The sequence below is a fragment of the Manis pentadactyla genome, chromosome 8 (assembly GCF_030020395.1).
Source record: "Manis pentadactyla isolate mManPen7 chromosome 8, mManPen7.hap1, whole genome shotgun sequence".
Taxonomy (NCBI): domain Eukaryota; kingdom Metazoa; phylum Chordata; class Mammalia; order Pholidota; family Manidae; genus Manis; species Manis pentadactyla.
This window is the reverse complement of record NC_080026.1, coordinates 140862038-140877214: the sequence shown is the minus strand read 5'-3', so window position 1 is coordinate 140877214 and position 15177 is coordinate 140862038. Positions and strand designations below refer to the sequence as shown.

At 47.5% G+C, this 15177-nt stretch overlaps 1 protein-coding gene across 1 annotated transcript; it reads left to right on the top strand.

The window, feature by feature from the left end:
• The first annotated feature begins 1622 nt into the window (after nt 1-1622).
• Nucleotides 1623-14235, top strand: SYCE1 (synaptonemal complex central element protein 1). The gene is made up of 13 exons (XM_036929644.2): nt 1623-4418; nt 9060-9122; nt 9712-9771; nt 10084-10158; nt 10808-10855; nt 11105-11159; nt 11815-11904; nt 12163-12226; nt 13025-13091; nt 13169-13292; nt 13355-13465; nt 13608-13695; nt 13904-14235. The coding sequence occupies exons 1-13, from the start codon at nt 3932-3934 to the stop codon at nt 13979-13981; spliced, it is 1410 nt and encodes a 469-aa protein (XP_036785539.2). The 5' UTR covers nt 1623-3931; the 3' UTR covers nt 13982-14235.
• Nucleotides 14236-15177: the final 942 nt, after the last annotated feature.

The window sequence follows — 15177 nt, the reverse complement described above, 5'->3', positions numbered from 1 at the left end:
CCTGAGCCCCTAACTCACCGGCCTCACCCCATGCCCAGACTCACAGAAGACGCAATTCTCCACCCTTCTCATCCTCTGAAGATGAGCAGCAGCTGTTGGCATGCAGGAAGCTTCTCTTCAGGTCTCAGCTTCTCCCTCCGCGGCACCTGCCCCATGGGCGCTGAGGAGACCAGGGCTCCTGTCAGGTGGGCGTGTCGCCCAGTCTGCGGACTGAATGCTCAGGGGCTCCCTGGGTCAGCAAGGTGCACACTGGCGCCCCCTGGGGGCCTTCACGGTGAATGCAGGATGCGTGCTCACAGTTTAGGAGGCGGCGCCCCCTCCTGGCGATCTAACTGAATGATGAAACTGGAAATCCAAAAAGCTGGAGCCGAATTCTACAAGGAAATCAAGACGAAAATATTCATGACCTTGGGTATAGTGACGTCGTAACATCCAACACCAAAAGCCTATACGCAAAAAAACAATAGTTAATAACGTGAACTTTATAAAATTTAAATGTTCTGCTCTGTGAAAGGTCTTGTTCAGAGAACCAAAACACAAGCCACAAACTAGGACAAAATATTTGCAAAACATAAAACTAAAGGATTTGTATTCAAAATATAACAAAGAAATCTAAAACAAAAATCCCCATTAAAAATGGGTAAATATATGAACAGACACCTCACCAAAAAAGATAAACAGACAGCAAATAAGCATTAAAAATATGCTCAACATCACCTGTCATTGGGGAATTACAACATAGTGTTGCTGGGCAGCTGGGTCTTGGGAGATCGCTCCCTGAGCACTAGATGAAACATCAACCTGGACAGGGAAGGACGGGGAAGGGTTCTTGACTCTGAACAATAAGTAATGCTCTAACAGGTCAGATGAGTGTTGTTAAGAAAGGAATTCCTTAAGGTGGGAGTAGTAGTGGATGGCAGCAGCTTTGCAGACAGGGGAGAGCAAGGGAGAACAGAGGTAGGGAATGGAAGCTCATTGAACTCCTTCTTGGCATGGGGTAGATCCCTTGCCAACTCCTAAAGCCAGGGTCACCTGGTACTGTGTCTGCTTGAATCTGCACAGCATGGGAACTAAGCTCCTATCACCCCAGGACTTGGGGAAGCCACAGAACACTAGATGGAGTGAGATCGTTTTCTTAGTACTTCCCAAAACAAAGAAAGGAAATTTGGGGGCAGGCTACTAAAGAGCATGATCATACAGCTGCAGTCCTGTCTGTGTCACCCACCTGAGGGGGACTTGCAAGCCCAAATCAGAGCTCTCAGTAGCCCCTCCATACTTGTCTGAAGTAGAACAGAGTCAAGACTTGTGCTTAAGTCTATAAAATAGAAGGAAATAGCAAAGTAACAAAGATACTTACCACTGGAGGAGCACAGAGACCAAACAGTAAGTTGAGTAGCGAGAGGGCTTTATTTAAGGCAAAAAGTACACAAAGAAAGGGGAGTGCAGGAAACCCAGGAGAGGAGGCACACTCAAGGGCTTAGGATTCTGTCTTTTAAGGCTTTCAGAAATGGGGCAAAGGGCAGAGGGGGGCAGAGTAGGCTTGACATGTGACCTCACGATGTCTCTCTTTGGTGAGAGGTGTTATTTCACCATTCACAGTCAGTCCTCTAGATATTCTGCAAGATAAACAACACAAGGAATTGATTGATCTTGTTTTTCTCCAAAATAGTGGTTACCCTCAAGCATTGGAGACTTACCATTTAGGACAGCTCGCCCTGCCTTAAGCTAGGGTCAGTTGTTGCCTAATTACCAAAAATATGTTAGGAATCTTATCTCCTAACTCCCTGGTTAGGAATCTTACTTCCTAACCAGAACTGTTTGGGACTGTAGAACTCCCAAAGCTGAGCCTCTCAGGTCAGTCACTGGGCATGGAGGCTGGGAAGAGGCGAGCATAGAAGATGCTGAACTGCTTCTCACCAGTGGTTTGCCCCAAGTCCAGACCTTAGTACCCCAACAGCAAGTGGGTGAGGAACACCAGGAACACTCCTTCATTTCTACTGGAATGCACATACAGCCCCTTTGAAAGAAGAGTTTGGCAGTTTCTTTCAAAACAAGTCTCACGTAAGGATTCAACAATCACATCTCCAATATTTGGACAACTGTTTTGAAAAACTATGTCCCAGCAAAATCCAGCATGCAATTATGCACAGCAGCTCTATTCATAATGGCTAAAAACTTAGAGAATTCAGAATGTTCTTCAGTAGATGAATGCATAAGCAAACTTTGGTACATTGAAGTGAAGGGGAGCAGAATATGCCACCCCAAAATATGCATCTTTGGTGTAAGAATTATTTAGGGTTGGCTAACTTTTTAAAATAGAAGACACAGGAGAATCTCTTTAAAAAAGTAGTAGAAGTTGCCCTTTGTGAAGGAAATCTACATTATTACGGAAATCTCCATCTGTAAAGGTGTGTCCTTCTTTGTGCGGGGTGGGGTGAGGGGGGATGGAGGGGATAGGATGACTGAGTCTTTAGAAACTTTTATCAATGGGAGAAGCCTGGACTTCAATCTGCACGACCACCATGACCTTGTTTACTGTGCTTTGTCTGAAAACCTCCATTAACTGGCTCCCGGACACAACTTCCTTCGTTTTCAGCTGAAGATGATTTTGAAGGTGATGGCTTGACCCTTTCCCTGCCCCTATTCCTGACGGTTACCTTGACCTTTAATCCTAACATTGATTCTGTGACTTTTTTCATAACCTTATCCATATCATAGGATGCATGGATTTGTAGAAGCCTTGAGGCGAAAATTCAAGCTTTGGTCCTTTGGAAGGGTACACTTGGAAGAGGGAACAGCCTTTTGAAGGCTTGAGATGGGCTTGAGCCTATTTGTTTTAAGGAAGGAGGCTGGTGACTAGAGCAGAGTGAGGGGAGTCCAGTCGGGTTGGGCATTGTCAGGCTGGGGAAATGATTCAAGGAAAGAAACCCATACCATGACAAGACTAGTAACTGTTGCACAGGAAACACTAATTGTTAGTTCCTATTTTTAATATTTCCATGCTATGAGTGAGAAACACTGGAGTTAGCTCTTAGTGCGGGGCTATGCATATGTGGTGATCAAAATTGCCCCTTAGGCTGGTGTGGGTAAAATTGTAGTATATCCAGAGTATCTCCCCTGGCTTTAGTGCATCCGTATATCAAGAGGCATTCCTCAGGGGTGGGGAAAAGTTCATCTCCATATCAACGGGTAATTACCTGGGCAACTAGGTCTTATCAGCACCTGAGAAGTGAGGGGGAGAGCTGGTTTTCTTTCTGCAGGAGCAGGAAAGAAAGATGGCCCCGGACTGCAGTTTGTAAGCAATAAACGGGTTTTAAACTTTATTTTTCCCATTGACTGATTTTGGTTTTAGAGGTATTTTGCCCCGGGATTTCCTTTCCCCAGATTTACAGTTGGTTATCATCATCGTGACGGGATGTCAGCATACAAGAACTAGCTTTGTACACAGTGAACCACCAGCTTCACAGGCTGAGGTCAGGAACTTTGACCTATGCCACCTTCACCCAGTTGCATCAGACCTTCCCAGCCCTGTAGCCCTGCCCTTGACGGATGGTCGCATCGCCCTTGGAGGGGCTGGTGACCACGTTCCTCGGCCGCCAGTGACAAAGTGTGCAACCTTGGGCAGGGCACCCTTGTCCACTACCTGCTGCAGGAGCCGACTGCCCCATGGCCCACCCAGACTGCCTGAGTAATGCCAGGGCGCCCCCTGCCTGTCCTGCAGACCCAGACACCACCCATCCCCTCGGGCCACGCCTCCAGCAGGGACGTGTCAACTGGGAGGCGGGGCCAGCCTAGGGATCAAGCTGGGAGGAGCAAGGACCTTGCTTTCCCCGGTCCTCTCCTCAGCGTACAGCTGAAAAGAGCTGATATGATTAGTCAGGTGGGGCCAACACACTTGGCATCGCTCCAGAATGCCTAAGCGGAGTTGTCGATGAACCAGACACCTCCCCACTGCGGTCAGGACCAACTGCAGAGCCGGGAGCCAGACTGGGTTCCTCACTGCGCCGCCGCACTGTTGTACTCAGAACTACTCTTAGCAGCAAAAAGTGGGCGGTCATTTGGGAGGCCTCTACACATGCGCGCATCACGGACTCCTCAACTGGCCAATGGCAAACCTGGGAGGCCACACGTAGCCCTCCCCTTATCTAGCCTGGATTCAGAGCTGAGGGCTTTAAGCATGCGCGCTAGTGCTTGCCCAGAGCCGTTACCAGGGCTCCCCACAGTGGAAGGAATACGTCTCGGAGCACACTGCGCAGGCGTGTTTTGTAGCCACCCCGCCCCCGGCGCGGATTTAAGCCAATCCCAGCGGAGACGCCCAACGCCGGAGGTGCGCGCGCCCCAGGAGGAGATGGCGGGGTGGCCGGTACCCTCAAGCGCGGAGCCCGCTGGAGCCCTGGACGCCGCTGGGAAGGCCGGAGGTAGTGCTGGGGGACCGGCGAGGACCGCGGTCGGGAGCCAGAATGGAGTGGGGCTGGGAGCGAGCGCGGGTGGCCTCTTAAAGTCGGAGCAGCTTCAGGCGGTCAGGGCGGCCTTGCGGCTGGGCCCCGAGAGTCTCCACAGGCGTTCTTCCAGCAAGGAGCGTTCCCCTGGGCCCAGCCCTCCTGAGGCAGCGAACACAGCCCTCACGCCCGCCTCGCAGCCAGTGCAGGGCTCCGTTTCCCTGTTGCCCCGCAGTAGTGATTGCCGTGGGGGTACAGACCGAGGATCCCCACGGCATTCCATTTGTTCCTTTCCTGACACTGACCTGCTGCGGCTCCCACCACGCCGGGGAAGAGTGTACACGGCCGCTCGTTTCAGTTTTACAAGTTCGAAAATTACAGCCCAGCATGGAGAAGAAAAATATAAAACTCCCCTTCAGCCGCAAATAGTGACTCTGTGGCCTCTTACTATACTGATGGGCAGTGACTGCAGTGGGGCATGGGGGGACACGATAATAATGGGTGAAGGTAGTAACCACATTGTTTTTTCATGGGAAACCTTCATAAGAGTGTATATCAATAATACCTTAGTAAAAAAAATTAACTGAAAAAAATCCCTCCCTTTCAGCCAAATCCACCATTAGAATGTGCCCCTGGGTATTTTAAGGGAATGCTTGGACTCGCACAAAAGTGGAAGAAGTGCGGCACCGCACCCGTCCCCCCATTGACTCGGCTCCCGTTGGCCGTCTGTCACCCTCCTCAAAACTGTCATGAGCACATGTCTGTGATTCTCTTCAGACCTGCCTACAGTGTAGACTTGGTACACAGGAGGTGTGCCACACTGTTTTTACAAAATAAAGGGTTGACTGAAGAAATAGGTGCAGCAAGAGCGCTTGTTTGGAGCAGGGTATGGCCCCTGGAGACAGCGCTAAGCCAAGGACAGAGTGACCCAGGACAGGGGTGTATACGTCCCCTTGATAAGGCACCCGTCCCCCCGCTGTGCTAAAGAGGCCTTTTCGTGACACTGGTTCCATTTCCTCATATAAGGCAGCATATGTAGGTGAAGGTTCAATCAGCTTCACCCAGTATCTTAGTTTGGGCCACTGTAACAACAAGAGCACAGCCGGGTGGTTCATGAACTACAGAGTTTTCTCTCTCACGGTTCTGGAGGCTGAAAGCCCAAGTCAGAAGCACCAGCAGATTCAGGTTTTGGGGAGGACTAGCTCCCTGGTTCCCACATGACGGTCCTCTCGCTGTCTTCACATGGCAGAAGGAGCAAGGGAGCTCTCTGAGGTCTCTTTTAACGGCCCTAATCCCATTCGTGAGGCTCCACCCTCTTGACCTAATCACCTCCCAAAGGCCCCACCTCCTAGTGTGATGCCGTCAGATAGTAGGATTTCAACATACGAAACTAGGGGGTACACAGACATTCCCTCTGGAGCAACCAACAGTGGAATAAATTTAAAGGATAAATAAGCTTCCATTTTCAGTCTCAGCTTGTTTTAAAAAAATGGGGCAGAGTGCCCTGTAGTATTAGTCACACTGTGGAGACACAGGCCTTCCCATACTGAGTTGATAGGAAGGCTAGTGAGTAAAGGCTTTGCAAGAGCTCATCTGACAAGATTTTTAGAATTTAGATTTCTTTTTTCCTTTTTCAGTCACCTTACTGGGGGATCACACAAAACACGTAGATGTATAGACAGATTAGTTGCTAGGGCCTAGACAGTTGTAGAACATCATGAGGAGTATATGGCTAAATCTAGGTGTACCCATGCACACTGGGAAATAACTGTACAGTGGATAAAATGTGATAAAAACTCAGGTTGACTAAATCAACTTTTAAATTACTAGATATATTTATCCTGATACAGCATGATCTTCAAAAGAGATGTTTTTATGGGAGGAAAGTAAGGTGGAAAAATTGTAATTATAGCACTGTATAGGTGGCACAGAAAGATGTCTGGAGGCTGTTTTCCTAATAAGAGCTTAGGGAAAGGAGTTTAGATTTGAGGGGAATGCAGAGGTGAAGGAATTTTTTTAATGTTATGGTTTGTTTTTTTCTACTAGGTATATTTGCTACTTGCTGGAGCTTTAAAATGTAACAGGAGGAGGGATTTTTTAAATGCCATTTGAGGATCAGATGCTGACATATGACTGTTAATCTCTCCATTTTAATTGTTACTACACAGGAGAGTGTTCTTACACTTGAGAACTTCACACTGGGGTATTATGGGGCAATGAAGCATTCTGCAATGCATTCCCAAAGTCCAGAAATGTTAGCAAATGGGATATCAGGAAGAAGTGCATATAGGAGCTGTGTGTTTTTTTCTGTAACTTCTAGGTAAATTTGAAATTATTTTAAGTAAAAAGGAGGGGGCTCATACTGCACAGGCTGTTTTGTACCCTGGATGTTTTATTAATAACTGTTGGCTCATTCAGCAGATATTTACTGCTTTCCCACTCTGTGTCTTACTTAGGAAAAGCACTAGGCATGCAGTAAAGAACAGAAACAGGCCAGCTCACTCCCCAGTCTATTAACAGTAATACCCAGAAAAATGGTTGCCCAAACAACTGTAAAATAATTTTGTGGTCACTCAAGGAAATTTACTAACTTTTAAAAATATAACCGTATGCAGAAGTGTGTGTGGTGAGAAGTAAACATCCTCTTCTCTGTCGTTCCATGCCCTACCCTCCAAAGATAACTCCTGTTGAACTTCTTTGTGTGCAAGTCCAGTCAGAAATGGCCTAGACATGGGACACGTACATTTGCAGACAGTGTATTTTTCATCTCCTTTCACAACCATATGGGATTCTGTTTTACACCACCTTTTTGCACTTTTTTCCTTTTAATCTATCTAGTAACTTCTCATGTTAATACGTATCAACCTACCTCCTTTTCAATGGCTGCACAGTATTCTGTTGTGGTGATGAATCATAAGGTCTCTACTAACAGGCACCACTGACATAACAAATAGATTCAATGTCATTTTGTATGCCTTTTGCATATTTAACCAAGTGTATATAATGGATAAATTCCTAAAACTGAAATTATATCTTCAAAATATTGATGTAGCCAAACTACCCTCCAAAAGTTTGCTTCAGTTTCCATAGTCTGTCAGTGTATATATGTGCCTATTTTACCACATCCTTACAGTGGGCATTATCAGAGTCACTAATCTTTACCATCCGGCTAGGTACAATATGTTATTTTCACATCTTTAATTATAAGTGAGGTTGTACATCTTTTCAAATATTTGTTGGCCATTTGTGTAATTTGGTTAACTGTACTCTCCCTTTCTTTACTCTTTTGTAAAAAGGATTTTTCACCTTCTCTATATTAATTGTGTGGTTGCTTTTTTTAAAATTTTATTATGGAAAAATGTAAGCTTACATAAAAGTCAAGAACAAGTCATACCCCATGAACCCATCTTTCAGCTTTAACAAGTACCAGCTTTTAGCTAATCTTGTTTCCTTTCTGTCCTCACCCACTCCCTACCCACTCTGTTCTTTCATTTTGAAGCATCCTGGGCATCATAGCATATCATCCATAAATACATCCATGTATATCTGTAACGTATATCCAGAAGATAACTCTGCAGAAAATTAGCCACAAAGCATTGTTACATGTGAATAATAGCTATAACACTTCCTTTGTTTCTTCAAGTTATCTCTTCAATACTCAAATTTTTCTGATTGTGTCATTATTTTTTTAAAGTTTGTTTTAATCAAGACCCAGGTACAGTGCATTTATTGAGAGTGGTTGACATGATCTTTAATACCTTTTATTATGTGTTTCCTTTCTCCCTTTTCCCCAGAAATTTCTTTTTTAAAGAAAACTGGGCCATTTTTCCTGTGAAGTTTCCCAATCTGGGTGTTGCTAAGTGCATCCCTATATGCCACTTAACATGTTCCTCTATCCCTTTATTTTCTGTATGTATACTAAGAGGCTTAATAAGTATTAGTGTGATTTTTTTTGGACAAAAGTCCTATATTGTATTTTTATATCAAGTGGACCATAATGTCTGGTTATCTTTGTTATGTTAGTTCCATTAAAAATAATTGCTTAGATCTAATTCATTGGGGATTAAAGATAAATGCCTATATTGATTATAAACAAGTTAATATGAAACATTTCACTGGGAGGCTTCAGAGTACAATTGGTTGTATGTAGAAAAGCTATTTGTCTTTATATATGTTTAAACAAGGTATCTTATTAAGTTTTCCTTTTATGCCTTTTGGGTTTTTTTTATGAGATTCTCTAGGACTCTAGCTGATTATGCCATCCACCAGTTACAGTGATTTATGACTCCTTGCTTCCAGTTTTCATACATCTCCTTTTTTGCTTTCATTATTACACCAGGAGCTTTGACCCAGCCTGAACAATATCAGCAGGGAGAGTGTGCACTCCTTCCCTTGCTCTAAGTTTTTATTAAAAGGAAACCTGTGGTGTCCTTTTATCCTTTAGGAAAAGCTGACCATTAGGGGCCTGCTTCATCTCTCATGCAGTGTCTACCTCAAAACAAGGAGCAGGGGCACCACTGAGACCTGCCCTCAGCCCACCTCGGTGCCAGCCCAAAGTTGTCAGATCCTTTCTTGGGCCTCTCCTACAGGATTCTGAAATGCTTGTTTTTGTTTTCACAGGACAGGCCAAGTCATCACAGAAAATTGAAGACTTGATGGAAATGGTGAAAAAGTTGCAGAAAGGTCACATGTTTCCTGTTTAACTGAGGTTTGGGGTCAGGCAGAAGTGGATTCAATTCTAGGCCTAACGTTCACAACCTTGGGAAATTTACTCATTTGCTGTCTTATTTTTAAAACATAATTCTTTGATGTAAAAAATGACCCCATAATTCAAAATTAAAGGGGAATAGGACAGAAGGCAAAACATTTTCCCAAAACCCAGTAGTAACCCCCTTTCTAGCCACCCATTTGGCACCCGCTGCACTCATTTAATCCAGGTTCCCCTTCACCTTCCTTCCTTCTACCTTACCTCTCCTACTTTCTGTTTGCTCACCAGGCTCCTTACAGCCATATTTCCACTTCAGGGCAGACTTTTGCACTGACTACCTCCTACCCACACCCCCAGGGAGTTTCAGGGATGCCCCTCTTACTTGACTTTGGACACTCAGGAGGCCCATATCTGAAGAAGCAAATTCTACTCCCCTTTCTGCAGTTAATGGAACCTGACTTGGTATTTGTTTATCTGTTCCTTGTGTCTCCTACCCTGGAGGGCCCCACCCACCCACCTCTGCCTGCCCTGTCATCTCCACTCAACCTCCTTTCCTCCCTGCAGCGGGAAGCCTAGAGCCCAGGGTTGAAGTCCTGATTGACCGGATTAACGAGGTTCAACAAGGTGAGCTCAAGGACCTTGGCTTGTCACCTAGCACCAGTTCCATGGTTTGCAGTGCCCTTTGTTAAAACAGTACTGATATTTCAAGGCAGCAATTAAACCAAGAGCCTTCTAAATGCAGCTGCAATAGTCACATTTCCAGTAACATGACCCTGCTGCCAGAAGAAGGCTGTGTTTCTTGAAGCTTTCTTTCCTGCTCTGTAAAATCTGAGACCCTCTAGGTTTGCTTAAAGACAAATGTGAAACCCCACTGAAATACAAAGAATAGTGCTGCTGGAGGCTGCACTTACACATTTATTCTGCTCTTTGACACAGCAAAAAAGAAAGCCAGTGAGGATCTGGGAGAGGCCCGGACTGTCTGGGAGGCCCTACACAAAGAACTCGACTCACGTAAATATGTCTGGTGTCACCCAGAGGTCCCCACAGTGTCATGCCTCCCTAAACCTAATATTCCAGACACTAGGCATCCTTGATGTGGCCAAGGGCTGCTGCCCCATCTCTGGCCTCAAGTCCTACCAGTCTCCTCCTCTCCCACTCTGTGGGTAGGAGTGTTCCCAAAACACCCTCCAAGCATACTGCCACCTCAGGGCTTTTGCTAGGCCATTCCCCCCAAATAATACAAGCTCCTACTGCTTCCCATCATTCAGCTCTCAGCTCACATGTTCCCTGCTCAGAAAGGCTTTATCCACTCAACCTGTCTAAAGACAGCACCCTGCCCCCACCTGGTCCTGTGCCCCATCCAGCTTGATGTGTTTCTTCACAGCCCTCATTCCAATTCATGTGATGTATTTTTCTCTCCCCTTGGTATAAATTCACTGGCATTCCATAGGGTCCTCACAGTCACCCTTTATCAACCTCAAGGCCTTGGGTGCTTGCAGGGAGTGTGGGCACAAGCTGGAAGGGGACTCACCCAGAAGGGTCCACATTGGGGGTTGGGGATAGGGCTATGGCAAACCACCCATGTGACTGTAGGCAAGTACAGTCACTGAGGGGGTAGTGGGTGGTCCCTGATGTCTGAATGTGTTACTGTGTTTTCCAGTGAGTGGAGAGAAAGTACGCCTGAAAGAAATCTTGAGCAAAAAGCAAGGTAATTGCAGCTATTCCATTTGCAGGCTTTTGCCTCTGCCGCCTTGCAGAAGGCCACTCTCCATAGCAGCCGAAGCCTATTGAAACCTGAGTCCACATGCATCCCTCCTATGACCCTAACCAGACTTACAGTAAATGACAAAGTCCCATCACATGTCCACCAGACCCCACATGATCCGGCCCTAATACCTCTGCCCAAACCTTATGCCTTGAAGGGCTCTCATGGGACCCTTGGTTCCTCTCCCTGCAGAGACCCTAAGGATCCTGCGGCTCCGTTGCCAGGAGAAGGAGAGTCAGGCACAGAGGTAAGTGCTTTCTCTGCCAAAATGGGGGAGATCAGTCAGGTCCACAGCTCTCAGCTTCTCCTCTGTAAAAGGGAGAGACCCAGTGAGTGCCTTCCCGCCCTGGCTCCAGCAGTAGCCCCAGGGTTAAGGGCACTCTCTCATTCCCCAGGATACTCCTCCAATTGCTAGCATAACAATTCAGTTCCTTAAGATGGTTTTATTCTATGCCTTTAATCTCCCCACAGGCTCCTTGGCTGTCTGTTCACTCACCTGTCCCTTCGTTTAGGCATCGAGCTGACCACCTCTCCACCCAGCCTTTTTCCTTTCATCCATTATCCTACTTGTGCATCGATCTCTCCACCTCGTCCTTATTTAGCTCCTTTTGTAATCAGAGGCCCCAAGACCTGGCATACCAAGATTGGCGCTTTTTGGGAAATTTAAATGAGAATGTGTGTGTGCGCTGGTGCATTTGACCATGGCCATGTTGATGTCCCAGTCTTCTCAGGGATATTTCCATCAGGCATGTGTTCATGTCCCACCTGGTGAAGTTATAGAAGGACCTCAATCTAGAAGGCTAGAACAGACCTGAGGAGGAGACCAAAGCCCCACCCCAGCCTCCTTCTGGGAAGACATGCAAAGAACATGACTGATCATTCACTGCCTTGCCTCTTTCCAGGAGGCAGACCGTGCTGCAGGAGTGCAAGGAGCGCATTTCTGCCCTGAATTCCCAGATTGAGGAAGAGAAGAAGAAACAGAGGCAACTGAGGTAAAGCCCAGTGCCCAGGGCCTGGTGGGGAGTGGAATGGGTTGTAGGTGGGGTTGATATCAAAGATGGGGAATAGAAGAAAGCTGGCTGAGCTGAGGCTAGAGGGTCAAGGTGGCAAAGGTGCTTCCATTGGAGCAAAGAGCATGGGCAGCACCCGAACCCCAACCCAGATCTGTGCGTGAAGACCCCCTAGCCTGGGCCAGGCTGGGGAGGGCTGTCTCAAACCACAGCACCACATCTTGTGTGGTTGGCCTCTAGGTTGGATTTCGAGGAACAGCTGGAGGATCTGATGGGCCAGCACAAGGACCTCTGGGAATTCAACGTGAGTCACTCAAAGCCACTCTTCGCATCTGTCATATCTTGCCTGGCAGTAGCAGGCCCAAAACTCAGGGTCATCCTTGGGCCTCCTTCCTCTCATCTGCCACACCCGGTTCTGAGCAAGTCCTGGTGGCTATAGATCAAAATTGACCTCAGTCCAAGTCCCTCATTACCACTTTCACTAACCACCCAATGTTGTCCTCTTCACTGGTCCTGCTCATCCGTCTCCATCTCTGCTGCCCTCCAGGGCCCTTCAGTGGTCAGGAGGGACTCTGATGAACCAAGGAGGGGTCATGCATCGAGGAGACCCCATGGATGTATTTGGGGCCATCACAGGCACAGAGCACACAGTGAGGAACCAAACAAACCAATGTTTGCCACCTGGAGATACCAGGCACCAAATAAGAAAATAGAAATGTTGGGCTGGAACAGAGGGGAGAGGAGCCACAGTACTGGGCGGGTAACTGATTATGCAGAGAACAGCCTTGATCTGTTACGTTTACAGAATCCCATGTAATAAATAGTTGACCAAAGCTGATTTCAAAGCTTGCAAAATCTCTGAACATTAACCACATCATGAGCCTCTCCAGCACACTATTGCAGGTGTCTGGGCTGAAACAGTTGCAGGGAGAGAGAATGGCCAGTGCAAACGCCCTAAGGCTGGACCGTGTCTGATGTGCACTGATGGCCAGAGTATCAGGAAGCGAGGCATGCTAAGTAAGGACTAGATCCAGGGAGGCTCCTCTGAGGTGTGTGCAAGGAGGGCAGGAGATGTAGACGGGTTTCCTTTCTATCCCACCAGAGGCCAGAGCAGTTGGCCCGGGAGATTGGTGCCCTGGACAGCAGCAAGGAGCAGTTGCTCAAGGAAGGTGAGGCATGGAGAATGGGGAGACCCTGATCTGCCCTGTGGTGCCCTGCCCTGCTCATCTCTCCCTTCCTGCTACAGAGAAGCTGGTAGAGGCAAAGCTGGAGGATGTGAAGCATCGTCTGTGCTCCCAGTTTGGGGCCAAGGGCTGCTCAGCCATCACGGAGGGGCTCTTTCTCCGAAGCCAGGAGGCAGCAGCTGCAGTGTAAGGTGGGGGGTGGTTGGGGCAGAGGGAGGGAGCTGCCAGTGCTGACGGCCCACCCCTAGGCATCTGTTTGAGGAGGAGAACAAGAAGGCCCAGGACCTCCTGGAGGCTTCCACCCAGCTCCATAAACAGCTGCAGCAGAAATGCCAGCAGCTGCAGCAGAAGAAGCAGAGGTGCGTGAGCCCCTCCCCAGGTCTCAGCAGGGCAGCTAAGGGAATCTCTGCTCCCCTCCCAGCCTCTGCCTCTGGTCTCTTCACACCCTCTTATCCTTCCCTTTTCCCCTTCCCACCTTCCTCCCCATCCCTTTCTGTCCAGGCTGAAGGAGGAGATGGAAAAGCTTGGGTTGCAGGTCCCTGCTCAAGCCCAGAGCGCACATGAGGAAGGGTCTGGCCCAGGAGAACCTGTGAGTCCTGGAGTAGGGAGCAGAGACAGCTCATGAAAGTAGCTGGGGGTGGGAGGGCAAGGAGGGGTTCTGCAGAGTCCACAAAGGATGGCTTTTGGCAAAGGTGCAGATGCCGGCAGTTGCAGGGTTGGAAGGAGCAGAGACCCCAGGGAGGATGTGGACTCAGGGATGTGTGGAGACTCCCACCTCAGACTTTGATCTCCCACAGGCCAATCCCAAGCCTCTTGGAGTCAGTGAGGAGAAAAACACAGAGCTGCATACCAAGCAGGGTTCTCTGCCCTCCTAGGAGGACCCACCTGCCTACAGCTTATTCCATGGACTTTAGGAAATAAAGGCATTATTTCAGTATAACGGCCTCAACTGAGTCTGTGCTGGGGGTTGGGGTTTTCCTGGCTCAAGACCTCTGGCCCCTGAGACTGGGTGAGGCCTTGTCCACACTGCCTCTTGACCTCAGCCACAGTCCCTCTGCAGGCATTCAGTGAATGCTTCCCAAACCTCATGGTCTCTGGTCTGCTCATCCCTAGGGCTTAACATTGCTATTCTGGGTCCCAAGCAGAAGGATGCAGGTCTGAGACCCTCACGATAGGCTCAGGGGTTCTTCAAGCCCACCGTGTGATTGTTTCTTCAATTCCTTACTCAGGCCTGGACTACAGAGAATCCCAGAAATCCCAGCAGTGAGGACCAAGGTGCTGGGACCCTCACACAGTCATTTCCCTGCTCACAGTCCCTGCTCATTAGCTGAGAAAAAAGTAATGTGATTGGAGGCTAAGTGTAGTTTGGGCTATCATAAGCACAAAATACATAACTGAGACACTTACTTATTACAGGATCACAGTATGTTAGAAATCCTCAGTGTGCTGGGAGTCACTCATCGAGGGCTATTGTATGCTTGTGAGGCATGTTTCATGTCCACTGAAATGCATCAGCCCAGTTAAGGGCAACAGTGAGAGTCAAAGTCTGTGCTCCTGGGTCAAAATACAGTAAGTGCAAAAAGATTCCTTCTCTTGATCCCACATCCAGGGAGGAGAGTGATAGGGTGGGGTTGGAGAGAGACCCAAGTAGGCCCCCCCAACTGAAGAGCACTGTTTCCAAGGAAAAGTGGAAGAACATGACATAGTGGGAAATTCTTCAGTCAGAGACCTTAGGTACCAACCCTCAAACTCAGCCTCTCAGTTTTCTAGCTATGAGATGGAGTTAATCATACATGTGTTATAAGTGAACTGGCAATACCCTATCAAAATAGCTCATGCATCTCATGAAAATTACACTATATTCACCTGAGTGACAGTGGAAACACATTTTAAAACTGCAGTTCATCCAAGCCCATGATTAGAACTAAGTTTTTAGTTTCACAATTTTAAAAAAAAGAACAATTACTTCAAATGATGAATAAAAGGCCTCTGACAAAATTCAATACATTTATGAATTGAATGTATAAAAAGCTAGGAATAGGTGGTAGCTTCCTTTATACTTATTGGTGAA

Bases quoted from the DNA above. Each gene is read 5' to 3' on its own strand.
- SYCE1 (XM_036929644.2), top strand. From the start codon at position 3,932: ATGAACCAGACACCTCCCCACTGCGGTCAGGACCAACTGCAGAGCCGG. The intron at 12,227-13,024 runs GTGAGTCACTCA...CTATCCCACCAG, and splicing joins AGGACCTCTGGGAATTCAAC to AGGCCAGAGCAGTTGGCCCG. The intron at 13,092-13,168 runs GTGAGGCATGGA...TTCCTGCTACAG, and splicing joins GGAGCAGTTGCTCAAGGAAG to AGAAGCTGGTAGAGGCAAAG.